At 38.9% G+C, this 26,632-nt stretch overlaps 2 protein-coding genes across 4 annotated transcripts; one reads left to right on the top strand and one right to left on the bottom strand.

Moving 5' to 3' along the window:
- Positions 1 to 100: 100 nt before the first annotated feature.
- On the bottom strand, positions 101 to 21,788 carry LOC135744064 (eukaryotic translation initiation factor 4E type 2-like). 3 transcript variants are annotated; one of them, XM_065262017.2, is made up of 18 exons: positions 21,570 to 21,788; positions 21,189 to 21,331; positions 20,514 to 20,645; positions 20,233 to 20,429; positions 19,901 to 20,127; positions 18,536 to 18,677; positions 12,805 to 12,971; positions 12,473 to 12,705; positions 12,104 to 12,303; positions 10,658 to 10,901; positions 10,134 to 10,330; positions 6,405 to 6,513; positions 4,030 to 4,164; positions 3,777 to 3,881; positions 3,467 to 3,619; positions 3,174 to 3,310; positions 2,300 to 2,363; positions 101 to 1,104 (listed from the first exon to the last, which is right to left on the bottom strand). In XM_065262017.2, exons 2-17 carry the CDS (start codon positions 21,318 to 21,320, stop codon positions 2,315 to 2,317), a joined length of 2,559 nt encoding a protein of 852 aa, XP_065118089.1. In that variant the 5' UTR covers positions 21,321 to 21,331; positions 21,570 to 21,788; the 3' UTR covers positions 101 to 1,104; positions 2,300 to 2,314. The 3 variants fall into 3 exon arrangements, with proteins under 3 accessions (XP_065118089.1, XP_065118092.1, XP_065118091.1); XM_065262019.2 differs by lacking the exons at positions 101 to 1,104; positions 2,300 to 2,363 and having other exon boundaries at positions 3,170 to 3,310; XM_065262020.1 differs by lacking the exons at positions 10,134 to 10,330; positions 10,658 to 10,901; positions 12,104 to 12,303; ... (6 more) ...; positions 21,189 to 21,331; positions 21,570 to 21,788 and adding an exon at positions 7,552 to 7,686.
- Positions 21,789 to 23,697: 1,909 nt separating this feature from the next.
- Positions 23,698 to 25,821, top strand: LOC135744289 (uncharacterized). Its single transcript, XM_065262307.1, has 2 exons — positions 23,698 to 23,726; positions 24,025 to 25,821. The coding sequence occupies exon 2, from the start codon at positions 24,033 to 24,035 to the stop codon at positions 25,539 to 25,541; it is 1,509 nt and encodes a 502-aa protein (XP_065118379.1). The 5' UTR covers positions 23,698 to 23,726; positions 24,025 to 24,032; the 3' UTR covers positions 25,542 to 25,821.
- Positions 25,822 to 26,632: the final 811 nt, after the last annotated feature.

Below are 26,632 nucleotides of genomic sequence, written 5' to 3' on the forward strand. Positions count from 1 at the left end.
CTATAGGATGATTTTACATAAAACAAACCCAGTAAAATCACAAAAAGTAACTTTACCAATATGTCACATATTATCAATTAAACCACTCCATAGCTGGAAATTAGCAGCAGATGCATAATCAACATTTATTGCTGTCATCAATCATAATTACAAACCACATTTTCTCTTTTTTTGTACCGCAAATACAACGTTATCCAGCACCAGCACTGAATTTCAGGCAGTATTGATACTAGAGCCCCCATTAACTTCACATCAGTGTTAACACTACATATCCATGAAAAAAACAGTTTGATTTCTGTCGATTCTGAAACCAGGACTTCTATTAAAAGAACGCTAGAGCGATGACATCACACGACACATCTAGTGACGCCTCCCCCCAGCAAAATGCCAGTGATTTTGAAAATCCGTTTTGTTGGAGGCGAAGGCCTGAAGGCCAGGCACAGTGAATCAGGCAGCATGGTACCCACCATGGTACTCACCTCAGGGAGGGCTCTGTCCTTTGGGTTTACACTCTTATCAACAAGAAATAAAGTCTCCATTTTAAATCTTTTCAAATAGGTTTAGAAATATAACTCATTTTTTTGTACAACAGATCTACGTTAAAACAAATCTCAACACTGTAGCTAAAATACTGCACTGTAGTAAAATATTCCCATCAACCTGTGACCGCACATGACCTAAACAAAATCCGTCTTTCTGCTCAGTCCATCTTTTTTTTAGACACTGCATTATTCAAATGCTAATTTGGGTAAACGTGTCTGTACTACACAATGGTGTGTAATTTTATTTGGACAACCGTGGCAGTTCCCAGCATGTAGTTCAGATCACAGCGGCTGAGCTCCGTGGTCCCACTGGCTCCACCCACTTTTCTCTGATATGTCAACCTCTTGGTTCAGCCGATAAACTCTTTTGCATTTCGATGATTTGGTTCTTTCTTGTGTAACAGCTTTCAGGTAATGTGATAAAACAGAATCCACCTGCTTTTGGTGGTAAAACCTCTCATGCTGACGAGATCCCTTGTTTTGTTTTTTTTCAACAGAAAATCAATTATCAGGTCATCGTCTTTTGGCATGTCGTCTTCTTTGGGAATATTATCACCATAATCTAGATATGAGTAAAAACAATATATTGTTAACCAGTGATATTACAAAATAATGAAGCTGAAACATTTCGCTTGTTAAGTCTGACCTTATGCACTGCTTCCGGGTCCAACTGATTTCAAATGCCATAGGGAATTAACAAACAAAAACACACTAATGTGCGGTCGAATCATAATGCAAAAATACCAAAAAACCCCGATCCTAATTTTTATCTCTATAACAAAATCTGAGATGACCTGGACATGGATATTTTACGAATTATTAATATATTGCTGTCTGTGATTCTGTGAGCCCGGAGACTGCTGCGTACACTGCGAGTTTAATCAAATTTTGCTTAAATGTGTGATATGAATAAATAGTGCGTATTGACGGCTGTTTAAATAATATTCTCTATTGGATAAGTGGAGTCTTCCCAGCTAAAAAAAAAAAAGTTCTAAGAACACTCCTTGAAAGTTCCCAACGTTCCCAAAAACGTTCTGTTGACATAAAGTGTCCAGTTTTTTTACATTCTAAGAACATTTCTGGGTTGTCTGAACATTAAAGTAATGTTACATTCTACCATTTTCAAACGTTATGACAATGTCATGTTTTAATGTTCACACAATGTTTAAAACAACTATTTTTTAAATTTACATTTTTGCTTGTTATGTAAATGATAGGAGAACATTTTAAACTGTTATAAAACATTATTTCTATAAAGTTCTGTAAAAATATTGCTGTAGAAAACACAATTCAAGTATTACGTTTAGATGTTGATGTTTTGTTTCATTTAAAGTCACCATTATGGTGATCCGTGTTTGTTTTAGTTGGAGTCTTGAGCTGTGACATTTTCTTAGTTTTTCCCTGGTTGCATTGACGTTGTGTGTATAAAACACATATAAATGTAAGGTAATGTAAAGTTTGAGCAATTTTGTGGTGGTTGGTACATAATAATAAAGATAATCATCTAATTCTCTGTCAGATGGGTTGGACCCAGAAACCGTATTCTTTACGTCATAATTTAACAAGCGGATGAAAATAAACTTACAGTAGGAGCGTGTATGAGCTCTAGTAACAATACAGCTGGGCAAATATGCAATATTCATAATATAATTTAAAAAACAGCACCTTCATGTATTTAAAAAGTCTTAAGAAAAATATGTGGTTAAATATTTTTGTTATGTATAGATATGTATGAAAAGTTTGTAACCATTACACACATTTGGGATAAAACACTAGCGACCTCCAGCTGCATTTACTAAACCATGGAAATCCTCCCAGGCTCTAAATGAACACACACAAACACAACATTATCAATATTAGCAATTATTACACATATATACAGTATATTAAATAAACATAGTGCTAAAAGTTTGAAATAAAAAACACCCATTCTCTGATATTACAATACTTTATAGACGGTTTCATCGGACGTACATACAGTACAGTACGTTCAGTTCACGTTTGCCCAAAATATGAACGAGTTCATGAACTATCCTTCAATGAACTCACTCAGGCACAACACTGCCTAAATGTTTGTTCTAATACAAAGATGCGTGTCCATCCACATTCGTGTCTGACATTTTGGTTTCTGTTTTAAAACATGCAGGAATTCGAGTACTTGCTTGATCTAAAGTTTAGAACTTGATTAATGTTAAAAAAGTTATTATGAGTAACAAGACTTTAAAACTATCTTCCTCGCACTGACTAACAGGTCAGAAGCGTGCGACTCCAATATATACACATATACACAACATTTACAGTTTTGAAAATATCTGTTTTGACAAGATACATGCAGCTAGGACCTATAATCTCTTATGTCTTGAATGTTTGGTTAACTGTTGGGGAAAATATCTGATGTGTAACATTATATTAGATCCTTGCATTATAGCAGATCTTAAAGCTGTCTGTCTCAATGTCAATCAAACAATAAAAAAGTTGAAGATATATTTTTCTTACTAATATTGTTTTTGACGTTGTGTGTGCTAAATCTATTAGTTTTACCAGTGATTTTCCAGTCATTGGCACATGCTTATATAATAAGCTTCTTAATAGGCAGAGATGTGGAGATGGTGTGCGTGTCCAGTAACTCACTTGATACTGTCGGTGTGTGTTTTATACTCCATAATGGTATTAGGAGGCAGATTGAGAACTCTGCGTAAAGTGTCTCTAATGCGAGCAGTGGTGGCCTGATCACTGGCCGTCTTATTCCAGATAGAAATAATATCCTCCTTTTAAAAAGAATACACACAGAGTAAGAATAATTTGATAATTTAATAAGAATAATTTAATAATATAGTGAATATGCGATATTGTAGTAGTCTGAAATCCTAAACTTGTGCTGCAATATAGATGTGTGATGCATAAAGATAAGATGTCTGCAATACCTGAAAGCGAACGGACACGACAGCTCCACAGATCTCCTCTCCTACCATAAATTGTTCCCCCAGCATTGCTAAGATCAGATTCTCCCAGCAGCGAGACGCCAGACCTTTACGAAGCCGAATGATCCATTTACCTCCACTCTTATTAGCATCATCCTAGGAACAAGGCAAAGAGAAAAAATTTGGGGAGGGACTATCAGTAGAGATTAGTTTGATAGACGTCATATTGTTGCAGTGTGGCACAAAATAAACATACTTTATATTTTATTGAAACTAATTTCCTGAAGAAAGACAATTGTTATGTCACACTCACCTCCCACATGGGCTTGATTCCTTCTTTAAACAGATGAAAATCACTGTGACCAGTCAGATCGCCCGGTCTGATCATGTGACTATAAAAACGCCAGAACTGCTCCACCTGAGATTACAAAACAGCTGTTGAGCTGTCAATCATACTGTATGATCTACAACACGGCAGTCTAACTTTAAACAACAGAGAATCTGAATGTTCAACATATGAATAAATATTTTGGTGAATGTGTATTAATATACATGTATGCACGTACCGAAGCAAAGCTCCCGATTTGTTTGATATTCTGTTCGTAGCTCTGCGTGCTGGCCGGCCGTCCTGGTGTACGGCGAGAATACCAAAATGTGTAGTTGTATTGGAGAGGGTGCTCGCCGGCCCCTGGGACCACTGCCTGAAGCATACACAAGCAGATTTTAATTATTATATTTTTTTTAAACGCTTTCACAATTTTGAATTATAGCAAAGCAGTTTACACTGTCCAAAATCAGATTTCAAAATGTTTCCCAACAAAGGAAATAAAGATTTATTTCAATAGTTTTGAAAGTTCCCATGAATGTGGGGTGTTAATTTCGTTGTTTTCTTTTTTAAGAATACTGTTTTAGTATGCTGCTGTTGTTTTTCATTAGTTGTGTTATTTTAATGACTGATATTTGATGATTATCCCCATGGTTGATGTTTGGGTTTCCAGTGATGAAGTCAAACTGCATGATGCAATGCTATTGGTGCTGAAAGTGATTTCAACACAAACGGTTTAAACTGTTTATCCTCTCTGAGGATATATGAATTATCTAGTAACAAAGTTAAGAACTTTATTTTTAGCTATTTTTAAACTATGTGAGCTGATCAATTTGATAAGTAAAATAAAGTAATGAACAAATTTATGTTGGCTTAATGTTAAAACAATAGGGAACATGCAAAAATCTTACTGCATCAGGTTGCCTCAATTTTTTTTACATTTTCTCAACTACCTGTATTTATTTTTTACAGTGTACCAACCTGATCTCACTGAAATGTGTACATAAAAAGTGTAAAGTAAGTAACTCAAAGTAAGTAATTTACTTCACTTGCCCCTTGACCCAATGTCAAAGGGTCGAGGGCAAATCTTGAAAAATTTACAAATTTGATCGTACAAATTTATACTAATTAACCACCTTGTAAAAACACCTACGATTTGCCATAAGATTGTATTTGTGTTACAGTGTTACAGCAAATACAGAGTAGTACAGGCAAATATAAAAACATGCACATAAAATACATAGGAAATATAGGGCCAAATTTACAAAACAGGGCAAATTAGCGCAATTCCAAAAAAGCTCTGATGGGAGTGGGAATTTACAAAAAATGTGCGAATTCAATAACACAAGCGCAAAATAGAATTTTTATAATGATCAACTTTATCTGCTAAGAGCAGGGCAAATTAGTTTAGGGTTGCAAATAAGCAGAGCTGATGCTCCTCAGTTGCGGGTGATCTACTAACCCCTGATGCGCATGAGTTCAGCACCACGGATACCACAGCTGAAAATGCAGGGTGTGAAATAGGGCAGCACGATAAATGGCATGTGATTATGAATGCGACAGTGCCTAGCTTCTCCGTGAAATACGGCTCTGTGTAGTAAATGCCGCTCCATTTACTACTAATCAAGGAACCGGCTTTACCAACGAGATGCTCATAAAAATCACATGCGATTTCTCCAGCAAATTTGATAGGGATGCTCCGATTGATCGTCCGAAGATGCTTGCTATGTTTCTCAATGAATTACGGCGAAATGCCGCTATATCTAAAAGCCAGGTAAAAAAGTTGTTTAAGACATGCTTTTTGGTGTTAAATAATGGCGCAAATGCCACTAATTTAACAAGCACAATCCTTAGTAAATCGCTTTGCGTGAACCATTTAAATACTCTTCTCCCATAAATTTTGCGTCTGAAAGGGAAACTCCTAGAAATGCAGATGCAATAAGGTTAGTCGCAAAAATAACTAGGCAACACCTTTTCAGTGTTAATTATACACTGCACGACTTTAGTAAATTCTGACAGTCGTTATTTAAAGGCGGAGTGCACGATGTTTGAAAGCCAATGTTGACATTTGAAATCACCTAAACAAGCACGCCCTTAGAATCTGGACCTTCTTTTGATAAACCCGCCTCACACACAGGGCACGCGTCTTACTACTGATTGGGTTCAAGTCTGTTTTGGTAGAGTCTAACTCCCTTTTCCAAAGCGTTTTTCAGAAATCATGCACTCCACCTTTAACGCCAAAATGATGGTTTGTGCTGGCGGTAGTTTTTAGTTAATCTGACCCATAGCATTATTTTTATTATTATTACAAAACACAAGTAGCTCAACAGTACCAACTGCAAAAACGAATGGGACCATTATATTCATAGAGCAATCAAACAAGCCTGTGTATATATTTTTTTTCATAAAATGGAGCGTTAATTTTATAGTGTTATTAAAAAATATGCATATCACATTTTTTAAAGGTTTAAATTGGCAATACTAACAGTAAAAATAAGAATTTTCAGCAGAATTTAACAGGTCACAGTTGTACAAAACAAATGTGTCACACCTGATTAGATTCAGCCCAATGTATGCCTAGAATATGAGATATATTTACTAATATCGAACACCCACCTTTCTCTTAGTGTTTGAATCCTTCTCCTCGTCATCATTTTTTTCCTTCTCCCCATCTTTCGGTGCGTTGTTTTCCTGGTCATGGTCTCCACTGTCATCATCTTTCAGGCTTAAAGAGAGACAGATCTCTACATTATTACAAAACCACAATATCTTAATTCTCACTGTGAATTCAACCAGAATATCAATTCAACCCAAACCCTTCAAACATAACTCACAAGTGATCAAAAAAGCTTTTTAGAAAGGCAATAGGATGGTGGCACTGTGACAGTATCAGATGGTAATACCATGATTATGACATTTTCGAAATACTCTATGTACAAGATATTTACATTAAGTACTTTAAAGACTGCTATGGTGTGGTATGGTATTTTATTATAATTTTTATACATGACACTTGAAACTTTAGTACAAATAGGACAGAGGCCCTGAGGTATAAGTTTACAGAGTCACCGCCCGTTCTAAAAATAAAACCATGGTTTTACTATAGTAAAAGTCCAGTAATTTTTTTTTTAGTGCAGACTGACTACCAATTGTTTAACACAGTTTTACTACAAATACCATAATTAAACTCTTGATTGTTTTGGTGATATTGTAAATCTGTGGTTATGTTACTATACTTTTACTACAAATGACAGTTATGCTACTGTATGGTTACAGTAAACTGAGGTTTATTACCAAGGTACCCAACTTCGTTTTGCATGGAAAGTTTGCAAACATAAAGTAATATACAACATTCGCTTTTTAACGTTACAGTTTCGCTTTTTAGCAAACCACACGTTTATAACCATCGTCACACTCCTCCAGTATGCTCCAGAAGAGAGTTTCTGCCCGGGTTACAGAGCACCTGCCCCCGCTGCTCAAGCGCACTCGTACCCGATGATTCTTTATCGGCCCAGGGGCTGTGCGCATTCAGCTCCGGGGCATTTGCCCGGTTGCGTTTATGTTGCTTTTTTAAAACCAATGCACGAGGCCAACAGCAAAACACGGTGACAACCCAGTCCATGCCAAAGCTCACAGACACACCTCTTTCCCTCTCTCTCTCCCTTTATCTTGCTCCGTGTTGAAAGGACGAGAGACACGCATGCTTACGCATTCACGAATTAGTAACACCGCCGTAACGCGCAGCTTTGTAATCATTACTCACGCGTCAAATTTGTTGTTCATTATTTTCTAGGTGGGTCTCCGTATCCGCTCGCGCGCCGACGGCAGCCCCGTCAATTCCGCAGCAACGGCGCCGCGCCCGATTGCTGGCGGGCGCGTGCATGATCGCACCCCAGCGGACGACGTGCACACTGTCCACTTGGTAAATTATTTGTAGTGAGCAGAGCAAGTTTTATTTAAGTAACTTAATAGATTATTATAAACTGTCTGTGACACAAATATGGATATATATATATATATATATATATATATATATATATATATATATATATATATATCAACAAGATATAATCAATAGGGGATTTTCTTTTAAAATGCAATTAGCATTAAGATTACCTCAATACGGTTTTATTGTAGTGACAATAGTAAAATACATGGTACAATATCTTAAGTACTCACTTTACAGAAACACACACACACTTAATTTTGTCTGAATATTATCTCTTTTGTTTTCATTGGTACTTCTTGCTCTTTCTTTTGTTTTTGTTGTAAGCAATATAGCTAAAACTTTTTACAATATATTACAATATAAGTACAGTATCTTTATAATACGGTAGCTGTATGAATCCCGTTGATATTGTTTTACTTGCTGTTAATTTAACAAACAACTAGGTTCACATATATCAGTAAGGATGGGTTATCTATTGAATAACTGTGATAATGCTTATTTTCTTATAATTAATACGAAAAACATACATAAATAAGAGATAATACATATGAAATTATTTTATTTTTATTTGCAACCTAGATGTAAAACAAAACATAATTTAAATGCAAAGAAAATAAATAAATATCTTACACGAGTGCAAAACACATCACATACATAACACTGAAGTTAAAAACACTGAAAGTTGGCAAATAAACAAACCTCTGACTGCACATCATCTGAACTTTAATCACTGTAAAATTTCATTGTGTTAAAAAGACTTTCATCTCTAGCCCAAAATGAAAAGAACCAGTACACACTATCTAAGCATGGACATCTGATCCACTTCCCCAAGACTAGCGTCTCATCACAGAGATACAGGAGACCTATTTTAGAAAAAGCAAAAAAGTTGAGCATCTTACAAACCCAGATGGTGCATTACAGATTACAATTGATCATTCAAGATTATTTACCACCACACAACCAAGAAAAGTGTAAATGGTATGATGCACCATATACCAGAAGTTCCCAAACTTTTCATTTTGCAACCCACTTATTTAATAGAGTATTTTAATTGTATTAATAAAATGTATGTTTAATGCAATATCAAAATATCTTAAGGTATATACATTGCTTGCCATTAGCTAGACTAAACCTTTATTTTGTGTGTCATTCACCACTAGAGCCAAGCGCAATATACACCATATCCCACTTTGTCACTCACAGTTTAAAAAACTCTGCCATATACGATACTATTTCATTTCATTAATATCATTTCATATCATAGTTTTCCATGCTTAACATCATTTGAACACAAATTCTTACCTCCCGAATGGCACGACCCAAACACTCCTGACTCTGCATTGCTTTCCTGTAGAGAAATTGGACAGCTTTAGACCTCATCTGTACCAGAACACAATGATTTTGGATTACTATATAGCAATCCATGTTTTTAGAATTGCAGTGTGTACCTACTGTAGATCCAGCAGCACCAAAAAAATTGCACAAATAAAGCCGGTTTTCAAATAGATTTTGCGCACAGACAGTACAGACATTCCCTCATGACTCTTTAATGCATCTTAAATACTTATTTATACAAAATCTACATTATTATACTACATTTACAATTCATATTATGCATCATACTTGAATCACATACATTTAGTGACAAAGGCCTTTTAAACACATTTAATGTTAACAAAATTATTTTGTTAAATTTGTGTTTTCTTTGAGTCCCTGTAAAGTCAACCTTGAAAATAGCTTTTTAACACATTATAACGATTAGAAATTTATTGCTAAAACACGTCACAAAGACTCTGAACTATGTAGTACTGAATTGCAGAGGTAGATCGTTTAACAAGAATCGTTTTTCACCATTTCTTTGTTCAGAATTTTTTAGGCGGCCCTAAAACGAGCATGGCCCCGCCCCTAAAACAATCACAAGCATCCATTCAGGTTGCAGCTGTATTGGAAAGTTGAGAGAGACAGCAGCTTTCCTCCAAGTGGGCGTGGTTTCACACCGACAGCAGACACGCCCCCAGGTTTAAGAGCAACTTATTTTATTTATTTGGCTTTTTTAATCATTCACAATTGGCTAGGTGGTTAATATCAATTTTTTTCTGTTATCTATTAACTATTATTAAATATGTTAACTATTATTTGACCCATGGTCATGATATATGCATCTTTATATGGTGTCACAAACCAAAATGTTTACATATTTTGAGGAGGTACAACCACTAAAGATGTCCTAACAGTTGCCACTACACCTTAAACTAGCATAAGAGATTTTTATACTGAGGTGTGTACATTAACACAATTTAACTTAAAAAAGCAAGAGCATTAAAGAAACACTTCAATATATCCAACGTACATGTGTCATTTTGAGCTGCTAGCATCTGTATAGGTGGGGTCCTTACCGATATATCCTGCGTGCTAAGGTCAGTGTAAAGTGAGCGCTGAGATCAGGCTGGTATGTGGAGGGAATTACAGCGTACTCGCCCGGCTGCAGACGGCAAAACACGCTGACTTCCTGGGAATGGGCATGAGGCACACAGCTAACCACCGGAGACGTGACATTAGTGGCCAATGAGGAGAGAGAGCCACCATCAGGTACCTGGACACAAAAACATCACTAGCTTTAGGGATGGTACTTTCATCAACTCATAAACACAATGTTTGTGCTTTTGTTTTTCTGCAAAAAAACGACATCACTTCATGAATAATTACGTCACATGCAAATTGTGTCATTTTTTGATGTAAAAGCCTTCTCTTATATTAGTTTAATATGCAGAGACAACTTTAAGTCAACCATTCATAAGTGTGTTCCTCTGAAAAGCTTTAGACAGTAGCCTATTGAAAGACAGAAAAGTAGAGGTGCTAAATTTTACAAAATAAAAATATGTTTGTGAGCAGGTGGATTGGAGCTTTCTTAAGATCTAACCTGATAAATATGGAAGCCAATGGCATGTAAGGCATCTTCTGGCCTGTTTTGACGTAGAGTGACCCTAACATTGTTCCCTCCAGGGTCATAGGTCACAGCGAGGGGTATGCGGGGGTTGCGCCCATGTGTGGGGAAGTTGCGACCTCCTCCAGCAGTCGAACCGACAGTCCAACATCCACGAGAGCTGATGGACTCCCACTCTCCTTCTGAACAGTGCTGGGAAGGAGTCGCCGATTTCATCACACTGAAAAGAAAAATACATTTTGGACCACTGAAAAGTGTGATCTAAAAAAATGTCTTTTGGCTTGTTGTAGTCAAATCTGGGGTTTCTGTATCTGGTAAAGCACAATGCTAGCAACTAGGGATGCACCGAAATGAAAATTCTTGGCCGAAACCGAAAAAGAGTAAACCAAGGCTAAAAGCCGAAACACTGAAAGAAATTATGCCAATTATAAGTACCATTCAATTTGTGGCTATGACTGTGTACTAACTTCACTAGGGGTGTGACAGATCACAAAACTCACAGTTCAAATCACATTACAGATTTTGAGGCATGGATCGGATTACTTTTCAGATCAGCAAAAAAGGGTGGAAAAAATCTAATAACAAATAAAGAAATTACAAACATTTATAAAAAAGAACCAAGATGTACATTAAGTAAGGTCTAAAATTAGCATTAGGTACAGAAATCGAATTAAATGAATCATAACACTGTCTTTATTGTATAAATTAACTGTGATTATTTTTTTAGAGCTACAGAAGTCATTTTCTCTTTGTCTTGGGTTGTTTGATTAACATTAATGACACAGACGTAAGAAGGTTAATTGAGGTTACTGTCTCTTTAAGACCAAATAAGCACAGACTGGTTTCTGACTCTAATCTATACATACACTTAAAATGCAGGATAGGCAGGAATTATCTAAAAAAACTTTTTTTTACAAATTTGTTTAAGCTGTCTTTATATACCAATACATAAAAGTACTCTGAAAAAGAGAGTATAAAAATCAAGTGTCTATAATCCTCTCACCACTGTTTTAAACACAGCGAATCGCATGCGAGCCGATCCGTGATCCGTAATGATTCACGACCTCGGGAGCTAGGAAACGAATTGAGACACAGGGATACTGAAATACGTCCACACCACAGACATGTTGCTTCAGACAAGCACGTGCAGGTCGCGGTTTCTTTTTGCGTCATCAAAATATTTCGGCCACTTGTTTTGGTGATAAAAATATTCAGCTACCAAATATTTTTTGGATTTTTTGAGCATTTTCGTTTTTTGGCTGAAAATTTTCAGTGGCTGAATATTTGGTGCATCCCTACTAGCAACAACAAGGTCATGAGTTCATGCACAGACTAATAAAATGAATAACTCAAATGCATTGCATCAAGTAAAAGTGAATGAAAGTACATAAATTGGCTGTTATTACATCAGATGCACGTTACCTAAGAGAGGTCATACAGGATGAATGAACTCTCAGAAGAAACCGTCCTTCAGCTCCCTGCACGAAGGTGCTAGGAACCAGCAGGTAAAACCCAGAGCTCAGGTGTGTGTGTAAAACCACCTCACGGTCGTACGCATGTGTGTGTGACACAAGGGGTGGGCTGCTGATGGTCTGCATCAGGTTAAAGCGCTTCATCTCCACCTATAAAGAAATACACCGAAAATATGTTAAGAGCTTAAAGAAAATAATACACAAATGTTTCAAAGTAAGAAGGAGTGTGATGCCAAAGCCCAAAATAGTAGACATGCATTAATTAATTTTTTTATTTACTTGCTTTTAGACAGAAAGATGAGTTATCTCTCTCTCTAACCTTCCACACGTGAAGTGCAATGGCCTGCAGGTGTGGGTGCTGCTTCACACCGCCCTCTGCTGGTGGTTCAGGTATTGCATACTGCATCAATGACAGCAACACTTCTCCCCTCTCACACACCTTCAGCCAGTATTTAGGATTGGTGATAAAAGTGCTGTTGTTACGGCAGCCGCCTGCAGAGTGACCTTTGACCCAGCGGCCTCCGATCTGGTGACTGTGGGTTAGAAAAGCACCTGCATGTAAAGAGATGGAGAGACACATATGAAGTGAACACCTCTCTGTATTATTAAACGTATGAGAGATGGCAGTGTTATTTTATCAAATGAAAATACCTGTGTAAATGCTCTGGAGGTGTCCTGTCTCACTGATCGGGTAACTCACTGTGACCTCATCAAATTCCTGCAGGAATTCCGTCTCGTCCATCCAGAATTCCCCCTCTGCCGTACGGCCCAGCAGAGCCTGAGCACATGCTGGTTCTAGACAACTCCACCCTGATCCACTTTAGAGATAAAGAGTCAGTCAGGCTGACATAAAACGTCTCGGGTTACGTAGGTAACCCTGGTTCCCTGAGAAGGGAACGAGACGCTGCGTCGCCATAGCAACGCTTTGGGGAACGCCTCGGCGTGACTGATCTGAAGCACGTGTAGAACATAATCAATAATTAGATGATTGGAAATAGGCTGGATGCCGCGCGGACCACAGGTATAAGAAGGCATCCCACACAAACACACTCGCTACCAGTGCCGAAGCAAGTGCCTACAGGGATGCAGGGAGTATGGCATGGAGACGCAGCGTCTCGTTCCCTTCTCAGGGAACCAGGGTTACCTACGTAACCCGAGACGTTCCCTTTCGAGGAACTCGAGCTGCGTCGCCATAGCAACGCTTTGGGGAACGAGATGCCCACGCTTCCATACTACCAAATGCCTGTAGCGTGTATAACTGAACACAGTCAAGGCAAGAGAACCTGGGACCCCAAGGAGGGTCTTAATTATAAAATCTGACGAAGGTGAGCGGCGAAGACCAACCGGCCGCATCACATACGTCCTGGAGTGAAGCGCCTGACCCTAAGGCCTTAGAGGCAGCCATACCCCGGGTAGAGTGGGCCCTCACAGCTACGGGTGAGGGTAAGCCCTGATGTTCATACGCCAGTGAGATAGTATCCACTATCCATCTGCTCAGAGTCTGCTTGGTCGCCGGTAAACCTTTTCTGGGTGAACCAAAGCACACAAATAACTGCTCGGACTTCCTCCACTGAGCAGTCCTGTGAACATACGTATCCAGTGCTCGCACAAGACACACCAAATTCAACTTTTCATGGTCCGCGCTAACTGGGTCTGTCAGATGAGCTGAACACCAAGAGGTGAACATTTCCCACTTAAGGGAATAAAGTCGCCCCGTGGAGGGATAAACACAACCACGGGGGAAAGCATACAGACGTAGCCTCGGCCATGCCTGTACCACGGAAAACCACAGTGGGCAAAGTGTGGTGTCCTGGGATGCAAACAGATCTACCTCTGCGCGTCCTAACCTTTTCCAGATGTGGTTCACCACATCTAGATGAAGTTTCCACTCCCACCGGAGATGTCTGTTGTCTCGAAGGGGCATCTGCCACATTCAGGTGGCCTGGTATGTAGACTGCCCTCAGAGAGTCCAGAAGTGTATGGTAGGCAGAAACTGCTGCCACCTATACCTTAAAGGTGGAGTAATGATATGGTCTCCACAACCTCAGTTGGGAGCCTGACATCCTTCCAAAGGAGTATGGTAGGCAGAGACTGCTGCCACCTAAACCTTAGGGTGGAAGGAGTTAACCCAGCAGAGAATTGCTCCTGCAGAAACCTCAGTACCACGTCAAGGGGCAGTTGACTGGGTCTGTCAGGTGAGCTGAACACTGAAATGTGAAGTTTCTCTACTTTAGGGCATAAGCTTCCTTGTTGAGGGAGCTCTGAAGTAATAATCTGGTTCCCACAACCTCATTCGGGAGCATGAGGTCACTTCAAAGGAGCATGGTAGGCAGAGACTGCTGCCACCTAGACCTTAAGGGGTGGAAGGAGTTAAGCCAGCAGAGAATTGCTGCTGCAGAAACCTCAGTACCACATAAACACGGCAGTTGACTGGGTTTGTAAGGGGAGTTAAACACCAATAGGTGAAAGATTCTCCACTTAAGGGCATAAAGCTCTCTCGAGGGTTGTCCAGACGAAATATGAGGTCCTTCCAGAAGGAATACGGAAGGCAGAAACCGCTGCCACCTAAGCCTTAAGAGTGGAAGGAATTAAGCCAGCGGAGAATTGCTCCTGCAGAAACCTCAGCACCACATAAACAGGGCAGGTGATAGGGTCTGTCACGTGAGCTGAACACCATGAGGTGAAGTTTCTCCACTTAGGGCCTAAGCTCCGTGAGGGAGCTCTGGAGTAATCATCTGGTCTCCACAACCTCAGTTGGGAGCCTGACATCCTTCCAAAGGAGTATGGTAGGCAGAGACTGCTGCCACCTAAACCTTAAGAGTGGAAGGAGTTAAGCCAGCAGAGATTTGTTCCTGCAGAAACTTCAGCACCACAACAACAGGGCAGTTGACTGGGACTGTCAGGAGTAAAGTATGGTCTCCACAACCTCAGTTGGGAGACCTGAACCTGCGAGCCTGGCCCCCTCCAAGGCCAAGCTGACAGCTATCAGATCTCTGGCAAACTTTCTCCAGAACTTCTGTGGCAGAGTGATTGGGGGAAAGAAGAGAAAACCACATTAGGCAGTGTGTGGTGTCCTGAGACGCAAACAGATCCACCTCTGCGCGTCCAAATACTCTCCAGATGTGGTTCACTACATCTGGCTGGAATCTTAACTCCCCGGGAATGGGCTTTGCCTTACAGGGCATCTGCCATATGCAAGTGGCCTGGGTCTAAACTGTCGTCAACGAGTACAGTTTGTCCAGAGACCACAAATGCCATTATCCCAAAATCAACAATGTTGTGATTTTGGCACTATCGGCTTTCCATAACTGTACTCCAACCTGTAAGGGATGTGCCTGTTGTCAGCAACACACGCCAGCAGCGCACACCCAAAACAGTCCTTAGGATAGAAACCAAGGTTTTCTTCACACCACCAGAGCACGCAGACAATGATGCGTGACTTTGATTGCAGACCTCCTTAGAGATTCATTTAAGAAACCACCGATGTGATGTCTGTCTAGACAAACACATGATGGCTCCTCAGGTCTAGAAGGAAATGGGAGTCTAACCCATACCACCATCATTTCCAAGGCAATTTCAGTGCCATAGCCGATGATGAGTTTCAGCGATTTTGATCCTTTTGGCTTTCCATAATCGCACCAACTTGTGAGGGACGCTACTGTTGTCAGCGTCACACATCGACAACGCGCACCCAACACAGGACCTTGGGACAGAAGCCATGCTTTCTTCCTGTTACCACAGCACGCAAAAAACGGTGCGTGACATAGATCATGCGAGACGGTTGAATGAAGACATAAGCTCTATGTAAGGAATCAGTCCTCGGATCTGATTAAATCGCAGTCTGTCTCAGTCACAGGATAGGACTGAGCTGCATCATTGAACAATTACAAATCCCTCCTTTGAAACAATAAAGCAATGGCTGTAGGTCATCATTTCTCTCATGTGGAGGTTCTACAGCCTCCTGCACAAGAATGTATACCTGCTCCCCACTGGAGCCGGCTGTATGCAGTTCCACCAGTGCAGGTGAAGGTTAATTGCAGCTGCCTGTGGTACTACGCACAGCAGTGAGTGTGCCCTGCGAGGGCACTGAAGGGAAGCAGGCACTAGGGGTGTAACGGTACGTGTATTCGAACCGGACCGTTTCGGTTCAGGGCTTTCGGCACGGTGCACACGTGCACCGAATGGCCGAATGCATTTTGTGTGCGCCTGTGCGGAACATAATACGTGGGTTTCCGCACGAACATATTAAGTGGCGGAAGTCTCCGCGTTCAGCGCAAGTCTTCTGTCAAACATATAACATAGTTCGGCCCGCAGAAAGATTTTTATTTACTTAGTTGTATATCCGTTTGATTATTGATGTAAATGTTTACGTGTCGTATCTAAAAGCGCATGTTAAACGCGTGTCAACGCGCTGCTTTGTTCTTTCAAAATGCGTGAGAGGATGCGCGTCTTTCGTTGCTACGCATTCATGAGACGCGCTTTCTGTGACAGCGAGAATAAGGCATGCGTGATCAGATTTTTCATCTGCACCTCACGTCAATCATATCATTGTCACAATGCGATCAGCTGGTCGGGACAGAGAAGAGCTGTAACCCGGGCTTACTCAGCTGTTACTCAGCTGCGGAGGGGTTCGTAAGTAAAGTCACAGCTTACATTGACGACACAAGCAAAGATTAGGAGAAACGTGCAAAAGATCAAAGATGGCTATGTATGCAGCTCACTAATCTCAAAATGAGTTTAATTATTATTTTCATTATTATGTGTATGTACATACATATAATACCTCCATACTGTAAGAAGAGAGGAGGCTTCACGTGGAGACTGCACGTTTAGCCTTAAACAGTAGGCGGATTATGAAGATGATCCATCTCTCCGGAGATAGACAGCTGAAAATATATGGCTCTCACGCAGGGCGCCTTCCCGATCCGGCGAGTGAGAGAGAGGGACTTCACGTGCAGGCGGAGATACCGCCGCCTGCGCGAAATCATATGGCGACTCCCACGAGTGCAACCGCCACTGAGAAGCGGGATCGCAGCCGCGAACCCAAGCTTCCTAGAGAGCGAGAGACAGATGTCACGGGTGTAGGCGGGGATACCGCCGCCTGCACGCACGAGTGCAGTCACCGCTTTGCCTCGACAGAAGCGGGACCGGATCCGTGAGGACGCGAGCCTTGAGATATCCTTCTCTAGCGCGAAGCTGGAGCGCAACACGTGCACGGGAATGCTCACAGTGCACACAGCCAGGTTTCTCAAGAGCCAACTGTGCGTGCCGCGCTCTAGACACATGTGAATCCTTGTCTGTGATATCGCGCCGACAGGGAGATACACATACTCGAACTTCATAAAACATACTTCAGATTTATGCAAACGTACACGCAGTCACTTGCTGAGGCACTAAAAGCGAGTGTGTTTGTGTGGGATGCCTCCTTATACCCGTGGTCCGCGCGGCATCCAGCCTATTTCCAATCATCTAATTATTGATTATGTTCTACACGTGCTTCAGATCAGTCACGCCGAGGCGTTCCCCAAAGCGTTGCTATGGCGACGCAGCTCGAGTTCCTCGAAAGGGAACTGCAGTTTTTGGAAAATAAAGAAACTTGAAATGTATAACCTCATTATATGGTCTTAAAGAGAGACTTAGGGAATATCTGTTTATGTTCTTGTCATGGATTTGGATGCGACACAGATACAGCATCACACAAAAGTAGTGGTCGACCGATGGCCAATGCCGATATCAACATTAGGAAGCAATATGGCCGATATAAGACAATGGGAAATGGTTGTTTGTTGAAATTGAAACTCAATTGTGCTGTCAATAATTTTATCTCTCTACATTAAATGGCAGTGCCGTGGTTGGATAGTGCAGATTAAGGGGCAGTATTATTGTAATAAGATCCTCTTATGACATCACAAGGGGAGGCAAATTTCAATGAACAAATTTTTCATGTGCTTGCAGAGAATGGTTTACCAAAACTAAGTTACTGGGTTGTTCTTTATTTTTACATTTTCTATGTTGATAGAAGCACTGGGGACCAAATTATAGCACTTAAACATGGAAAAGTCAAATTTTCATGCTATGGCCCCTTTAATTAGTCATTTAACTGTCTGTTACACTTTTGGCTTTACATCTGAATGTCTTTTCATTAAGAGCGACAAATTTAAGGAACAGAAAGATTTATCAGCCAATGCCGATAATAATAAAAATCCAAATATCAGCCGATATAACGGCCACTTCAATATACCGGACTATCACTACTACACAAAAACTGTTTTTTTTTTTTTAATGAACCAATGCAACTATAAAAAGGAGAAATGTGCTATTCACCGTTAACTTTGACTAATTTTCTTTGGCAGACAAACGTGTTTATTAACAGAGGGGTTACCTCTCCTTCCAGGTCCCGCCCCAACTCCTTCTACCCCAGGGATTTCGAATCCTGATTAGCTGCACTCGATCACCAGTTTTTGTTATTGCATTTGTCCACTCCATCACACTCATGGCGTGAAACTGGCCAAGCTCTAGGACTCCTGCAGAAAGACAGACAGACAACTTTAATTTTACGATAATCAGTCAGGTTTCTACGTCTGTATATATTTTATTTTTAATAAACAAAAATAACTCCTTTCATTTAAGTGTTGTTAAAAATTACCATGATATCATTACTGCTACTGAAACATTTACGTTCATGCATTTGTCATTTTTTATTAGGCGTGTTCATTGGGATTCGCTACTAACACAATGTTTAACAAATTGATTTACGCGTTCCGGTTTCAGTTTTTTTAATGCTCTGATAGTTGCTAAACTAAACTCTTGAACAAATACCTCATCGAAAATAACAAATGTTTTGGTTTTCTAGGTAATCTACATGTTGTTTATTTTGCTTGTTATATAAATAAACTACTTTAAAAGGACTTTTTTGTTATTTATTCTTAGCGGAGTTTGCCGGAAGTTAAATGTTGACCACGAAAGCCGCTTGTTTATGTTGTTACTGCTGAAACGTCTATATAACTGAATGAACTGGGGAAAAGTAGACCACTTGCCCCTATATCCTTTATACTATACACATGCTTAAAGCTTTGTTTTTATTGCATATGCATTTTATGTTAAACTTTTATGTGAATGGAAAGAAAGTGCTTTATATGTTGTATTTTGTAAAACTACAAATTTTATAGTAAATAAGAAAAAAATAACAACCTGCTAACTATAAATTACTATCTAAAAAGAATAATTTTCACAATCTGTTATCTATAATAACTATATATAAACACAACAATAAAATAAAGTGCCATTTACACAATAACGTTTTCAACCATATCCTGAAAAGTTTTTATGGATTTTAAATTTTACACGACCACAGCATTTGGGGTCTCAAAAGCACAAAATTTGAAAAAAGGTTTCAAAGTCCAAGTTTCTAAAAAAACAACAATGTCATTATCGTTTCATATAAGTCATGTATGCGTATTACGTGGTCCTCATCATCCATCCAAACAAAATAGTCTGATGCATTTGCTATCTTGATTTTATGTATTTATCTCTGTAAAAGAATGCATATGTGCTAAGGCACGTAGTGTTTCTTTACAAAGTAACATCGCCAACTACTGGCCTGGCACGCATAATACAGCGTTCTAGACATTTTTGTGGATACATTTAAACATGGATCATTTTGACAGCACTTTCATGTGTACGTGAATTTTTTCAAAAACGCTACATTTGACATGTAAGCCTAGCCTAAGTTACTTTTCTTTCTCACCAGTGGTGGCGCTGTGAACAGAGCAGCTGATGGAACATCGCTTTTTCAATTCATCTGAAAGTTGTGATAGACTCATCCCATTGGGTGTGTCCTGAGTCTGGATTTTGTTGGACTGTTGTGGTGACTCCATTCTTTTTAAACTCCATCGTTCTGCAATGGTTCCACTTAAGTCCACCATGGCCTCGCATACTTGCCCCGCCCACAAACGCTCATATGAACCGTGTAACCTTGTGTAAAGGAAGATTCAAATGTATGTTTATTATATATTTATGTTAAAATATGAATCAAAGAGGTCATGCCCGTTACAGCATTTTTTTCAAACTAGCACTTACTTGGCATATGCTTTCTCCAGCAGTGCCACCCAGAATGCTCTGGGGCTCTGACATCGCGAGAAGCAGGGAGTGCTATTGATACAGGGCAGCCGGTCATCCACTCGTACCTCTATCCAGTGCCCGTTCCACCAGAAGCAGAACCGGAAATCACCGTGGTAACCACTGTCACCCCATAAAGGCTGTTCCTGTGGAAATACCTGACAATCTGATATGTAAGAAAACAATCGAACAAATAATTAGACTTATGACAAAACATTTACATATTACACAAATTAATTTACCTTGTTCATCAAATGCTGGTTCTTGAGTAACATGGAGCAGGCACAGAGCAACCAGCAGTCTCCCAGAATGCCTTGCTTTGGGTTTGCCCCAACAGGGTCATCAGGGAAGAGTTGAGGATGCTCACAGATCTCCTATGGGTAGACAACAGAAAGCACTGCTCAATAGTGCCAACTCTACTTACGGTCATATACCAGGGTTTCCCGCAGCACTTTTCAGTTCGGGCGGCCCACCTAAGCTGGGATACCCTACCACCTTAACAAGGTTGTCCAAAAAAAAATTTTGCTGCACAAAAGGCCGTCAAGTGCATCTCGGAGAATAGCGTGGATGCGCTTCACACTGTGAGCGGGCATGCACCACATGGCCAAAATGAGAGAAAGACATGGTCCTTCAATGTCTGGAGGATAACTAGCCTGTTGATAAAACATTTAATTCATTAATAATCTAGTATGTGTTCATTTTCTGTCATAGTTTCTTCAAAATTTAGTTTTATTTGAGTGTTTTAAATAAAAATATTTTCATCATGACGCCCCTTTGATTGCCACGCCCCCGGCCCACCCACCTGCACAACCCTACCACCTTAACTAACAAATTTTCTGCGGGAAACCCTGTATACATTGCCTTGACATGATCACTGAAAATAAATCTAGATGCACTGTAAAAGAATATAATTGCACCTGTGGGCGGAGCCATGTGACCTCGCCCAGCACACTGGAGAGGGGCGTGGTGTAGTCACAGAAGAGGGAGGAGTCATCAGCGGGGAAGCTCGTATCGACAAATATCCCATTGTGCTCAGTCTCTGTTTGCATGGCAACCGTTTCTAGTGTTATATTATTTATATTTATATTATTAAACATTATTCAGCATTGTATATACTGTAGTTTAAATAAACCATTAACTTAATCTACAAGCTATTTTGTATTCCCGTTTAAATATTTACGTGCATAAATTGCGACTGCTGATTAAACTTTGATTTCTACTATTTATTCTGTAAATGTTTAAATATTAAACATAATAATCATGCATTGCTCAAGATGTAATGAAACTTGCAAACGTACCTTCAGCTAGGTTGGGATGCTGCTGCTAACCCGCTGTACATAGTGCTGGTTGTTTTGAATGACATGAGTCATGACCACATATGAATTAAGACGAAGTTATATCCTTTAAGAGATCGACTGTCACTACTCGGCGGTCGATAAAACACTCAAAAAATACAAAATTGAACATAAACACTGATTCAGAGAGCAAACCATCCTTTAACCGGAAAGACGCGCATGTGGTGGACAGCGCGACATCCGGGGCGGAGGAAGCTGCAGCAGTCGCGAGACCCGTCTGCAGACGGGGCGGAGCCTCTGTTGAATCTGCGCCCATGGATAAACATAACGGAGACCAAACTTGGTGTTTTGGAGAAAGTCACAGACATAAGGGACAGTAGTAGAATAAAGGGGCATTTCTGACACGTTGTCTTCCATTCATCACTATATTGAAGTTGACTTATATGACGACTTCTGTATTGTATGCTCACCAGAAATGTTGAAGGGCTTTTGTTAAAATGTGTTACATTTGGTTAATAGCTAAAAAGTGGTAAGCATAAGTGAAGGACACAATGTACGATGAACATGAATTAAACTACTTCTCTATCTCTATCAACCAATCAGAATGCAGAGTTACAATTTAGGGTCCATGTTAATTTAGGCTTAGAACATGGTTATGGGGTTTTATACAATTTTAATCTATTATTTCCCTCAAATTTTATTGGTTAAGTTATGGTTTACGTTTAGGTTATGTTTTTTGACATTTTTGAAATTTCCTTTTGGGGCAGTTTGTTTTGTGGTGTCCTTACTTGTAAAATAATTTTTTTATGTAAGCAATAAGGTACAAGAGGCTCTGCTGATTATCATCATTATCATCTTTATTTATTTGAGCAAGTTACACAAAGTTCAACATATAACAACTTTCAATACAATACAAGAAAGAAAAAAGGAAGAAAGAAAATAAAAACATGGAAATGATGCTCAAAAGGATTAGGTGGAAGCTTAAGCTTATTAACGCCTACCCACTTTAATACAATTGAGCCGTAATTTAATTTGCTATAATCAACAAGACCGTTGCCAGATATTTATGTTATCCTATTCCAGTGACTATACAATCAACAATATGAACTCACAACCCTTCTGCTAATGCCAAGACAAGAAAAGAAGACTCTTCAATAAGTACAAAAAACCCATTGCCAGTAACTAGACACCAATCTTTTAATTTGATCTTTTTTTTACTTATTGTTATTAAAAGAGAAAAGCTGTGATTGTAAGTCACAACTAAAAGGCGTCGTTAGACAAAAGGCACTTTAATTTTTATTAATAATAAATGATGCTACCCGACTGTTGAGTAATTATTGGCTGCCCAATTCTGCTGATGTAGGCATAAAAATTTCCCGCAATTTACAACATCAACATTAAAACTAACAAAGACCAGTTTCTCACACTTGCTACACTTTTAAAACCTGTTTCTGCAAAGAATCAGGAGTCCTTTTGTTTCTGTTCAAATATTTATAAAATAAAAAAATCTTCAAGATATGGTCTTTTCTCACTTATTCATTATATACTTATTTATTCTCTACTGACCTCCCTTCTGGTCTTCTTGAGTACTGCAGCTTTTTGCTTTTTAATCCCTCCCTGCAGGCTTGCAGGCAAAACTGTATACGGTAGTCAGTAAGTTGCATTTGGATGTGTGACTGAGTTTGCCATATGATAGATTGATTGATTGGTATCAATCCAGAGTATACCCTGCCTTTGGCCTGAAATGCTGCTTCTACTCACTGTGACACTGAGAGGACAAGTAGATTTAGAGGATTGAAGAATTGGTCTTCCCTCATTAAAGTACATATTTATTTGAGTAAAACAAAGAGTTTTTTTTCTTTTTTATGTTATCTGAAGATTTGCTCCAGAATTAGATTCTCCATACTACTAGACTATGCAAATAGCTGAGACTTGATTGTTAACTGTGCTCAGGTTATGATGAGGTTTTGTGCATGAGCAAAATTTTTTGAATGTTAAATAAAAGAAGAACTGTCCTGATGGTCAAAGTAAAGAAAAAATGCTGAGAGCAGCTTTTACCAGAATAGCACTTTTTATGCTTACATACCCCTTTTGGAAAAAAGATATTATCACATGGAGTAAAAGTTGTGGAGGAACAAAGCAAGGAGTCTTCAGTCAGTGGTAGGATGATCTTATACTTAATTTTTTGGGTGTCAGTCTAACAAATAATACAAAATATTAAATACGATTGTTACACTAAAAACTTTTATTAAATGGATATTAAAAAGTTATTTAACTGTTATTTAACACACATTTTGGCAAAGATAATGTGTTAATATACAGTACATTACTTCAAAGTCAACTATAACAAGTTATTAAAACATTAGTTTTATAACACTTTGTGATTTTAAAACTAATAACTCAAACAGAATTTGATGCCTAAATGTTTGTTGTACAATCTTTCATTTTTTTTCTGAAGATTTTGTCATGGATGCCATGAGACTCTCTACCCTGTTGCTCTGTCTTTTTTTGGCCTCAGTCTCTGCTGTGGGAAAACTGAAAAACATTGATGACTTGAAGAATGTTGGCTATGGCAAACCTTTTCCCCGTCATGGACTCCAGCTGTTGTTCTGGTTTGCCCAACAAGTTGATCGTGCTGATCAAAATGTAATTCATATGAATTCTGATTTTAATCCAAAGGGCAACTTTGGCTTTCATGAGTTTAAAAATTACGAAGAAATCCTCCCAAACATAAGTATTAGAGGGGTACAATACTATTCAGTTGGGAATCTAAATTATAAGTACCCTGATAAGCACAAGTACCCTGAGGGCAAAAAACTGCCGTGCTACGTGAGGAAGTATTATAATAAAGAGAAACCATTGAATAACATGGATAGGCTCATGATCTCAGTGAACCCAAATAGTCCAAAAACTGTTTACAGTGTCTACATTACGGCACATATTAATAACAGTGGGGAATTTGATCATGATGCCACATATGAGATTGATTCTTCTCTTATAAACAATATCAAGAGGATCAATCAACCATATGATGGCAAAGAAGAATGTAAAAGATGCTATAATTTCCTAAAAAGAACAGGATACACTGGTGATGTCCCCTTTACAGTCAACTCTTTTTGTAACCAACAGTTACATTCACTAACAGCTGGTTTCCAAATCGAGTTTTCCGAATCAATATTTTGCCATGATTTAGAGTTTGATCATTTCACCACAAGAATAAACGGGTTTGATGCAGGTCTGGAACTATACACTGAAGACGGTTATGCTTGTGCTCGGCTCTACATCAAGAAGACCTTCACAAACTGGCAAAATGACTTCTACTACTCATGGGTAGGGTTTTACAAGGGTCCAGAAGAAGCAAATGATAAATACAGCACACATCAGTATGCTGTGAAATTTCAAAAAGGAGAAGAAGATAACACAAAGGATTATGATATTTATGAATACCAGTCAAGTTTAGCAATTGCTCCAGGAGTTCAGATTCGATTTCTACTGGACAAGAACTATAACTATGTGCTAGCAAAAACTACACCTTGGGCAGGTCCTGAAACAGAGATGATGTCACCATCAGATTTTGACAGTTTGGCTCCAAGTAATACTGATATCTCCTCATATGGTAATGCTGTCATCCCTGTTGAAATTAAAGGGTTTGATGCTGGTCTGCGTCTCTACGGTGAAGATGGTAGAGCAAGTGCTCGGCTGTACATCAAGAAGACCTTCAGTGATTGGCAAGATTACTTTTCTGACTCGTGGGTGGGGTTTTACAAAGGAAAAGAAATAGCAAATGGTGAATATTACACTTATCGATATGTTGTACATTTTGAAAAAGAAGAAGGACATTTGACAGATTATGATGTTTTCAAATACCAGTCAAGTTTGTTAATTGCACCTGGAGTTCAGATTCGCTTCCTACTAAACAAAAATTTGAATACTGAACTTGCACGAACTCTACCCTGGGAGGCAGAGTTAATTTAGTTTATTACACGACACTCTACAATACTTGATTCTGATTGGTCAGTCTCGACATTCAGACATACTGCAAGTCATCTTAGTTTAATACCTACAAATAAATACAGTAAAAATATGCATAATTAATAACACATATGAGATATTGATAATATACTACAAAATCCTTAATTTTATTAACAATTTGAATAATCGGCTGCTCATGTCTTTGTTATAAGTAATCCGTTGTTTCTAACATCATTTTAATTTTAATTGTTCAACTAATTAAAAATGAATTTTCATCTTGTGAATCATCCAATTACGGTTTATCAAATCAGATATATCAGCAGTGTGGATCTGTGAAACCTTCTGATTGTATTATATGGATTGATGAGCTATTAAAATGCTTCTAATGCAAGTGAAGTATGTGTCCTTTTATGATATCATACAGAGAAAATGGAAGTGATTATTGGTTAAAATAACATTAAAGGTTACAACCCTGTCAAAAACTCTTTCGTAGTCATGTGATCTAAAATATAAGGTGACTGCTTTCTTTGGTTGCCACAACTGTGCCTTTCTAAAGCTCTTTTGTTATGGTGGACAAGGCAGATTTTTGGTGCCCTTGAGCAAGGATATACAGTATGGATAGATAGATAAATGAATGATATCCAAACACCTCTGACCAAACATGCTGCCTTGCTTTTTTCACTGTAATTTGTACAGCCCTTTAAAGGCCCACCCACTTGAACATTTGTGTATGCTTTCCTATCAAATTGTGTGGAATAAATATCACACCTATAGGCAAAACATTATAACAAAAATAACTGGAATTTGTTTTATAACGAGGTTCAAGTGTTTAATTAGAGTATGCATACAGTATAGTGAAAACTGTGTTTGCCGAGGTTACTATTCTGCTATTCTGAAAGTGAACCAGATTAAACCGTTGCTTACAAGGGCGTATTTGTGCTGAGCTTAGCAAAAAACAGTTTGTATCACACACAAAAACATTTTTTGTTATATGCAAGAAATAAGGTATTATAAAATATGGCAGTGTTAAATGAAAGAAGAACTATTGATGATAAAAAATTGAGAAAAAATGCTGAGGGCAGCTTTCCACCAGA

Source organism: Paramisgurnus dabryanus, chromosome 6, assembly GCF_030506205.2.
Source record: "Paramisgurnus dabryanus chromosome 6, PD_genome_1.1, whole genome shotgun sequence".
Classification (NCBI taxonomy): Eukaryota; Metazoa; Chordata; class Actinopteri; order Cypriniformes; family Cobitidae; genus Paramisgurnus; species Paramisgurnus dabryanus.

Bases quoted from the DNA above. Each gene is read 5' to 3' on its own strand.
- LOC135744064 (XM_065262017.2), bottom strand. From the start codon at position 21,320: ATGCAAACAGAGACTGAGCACAATGGGATATTTGTCGATACGAGCTTC. The intron at 10,902-12,103 runs GTAACGTGCATC...TTTTCTTTTCAG, and splicing joins TCCTGTATGACCTCTCTTAG to TGTGATGAAATCGGCGACTC. The intron at 3,311-3,466 runs GTATTGCAGACA...TCTTTTTAAAAG, and splicing joins TCGTGTCCGTTCGCTTTCAG to GAGGATATTATTTCTATCTG.
- LOC135744289 (XM_065262307.1), top strand. From the start codon at position 24,033: ATGGATGCCATGAGACTCTCTACCCTGTTGCTCTGTCTTTTTTTGGCC.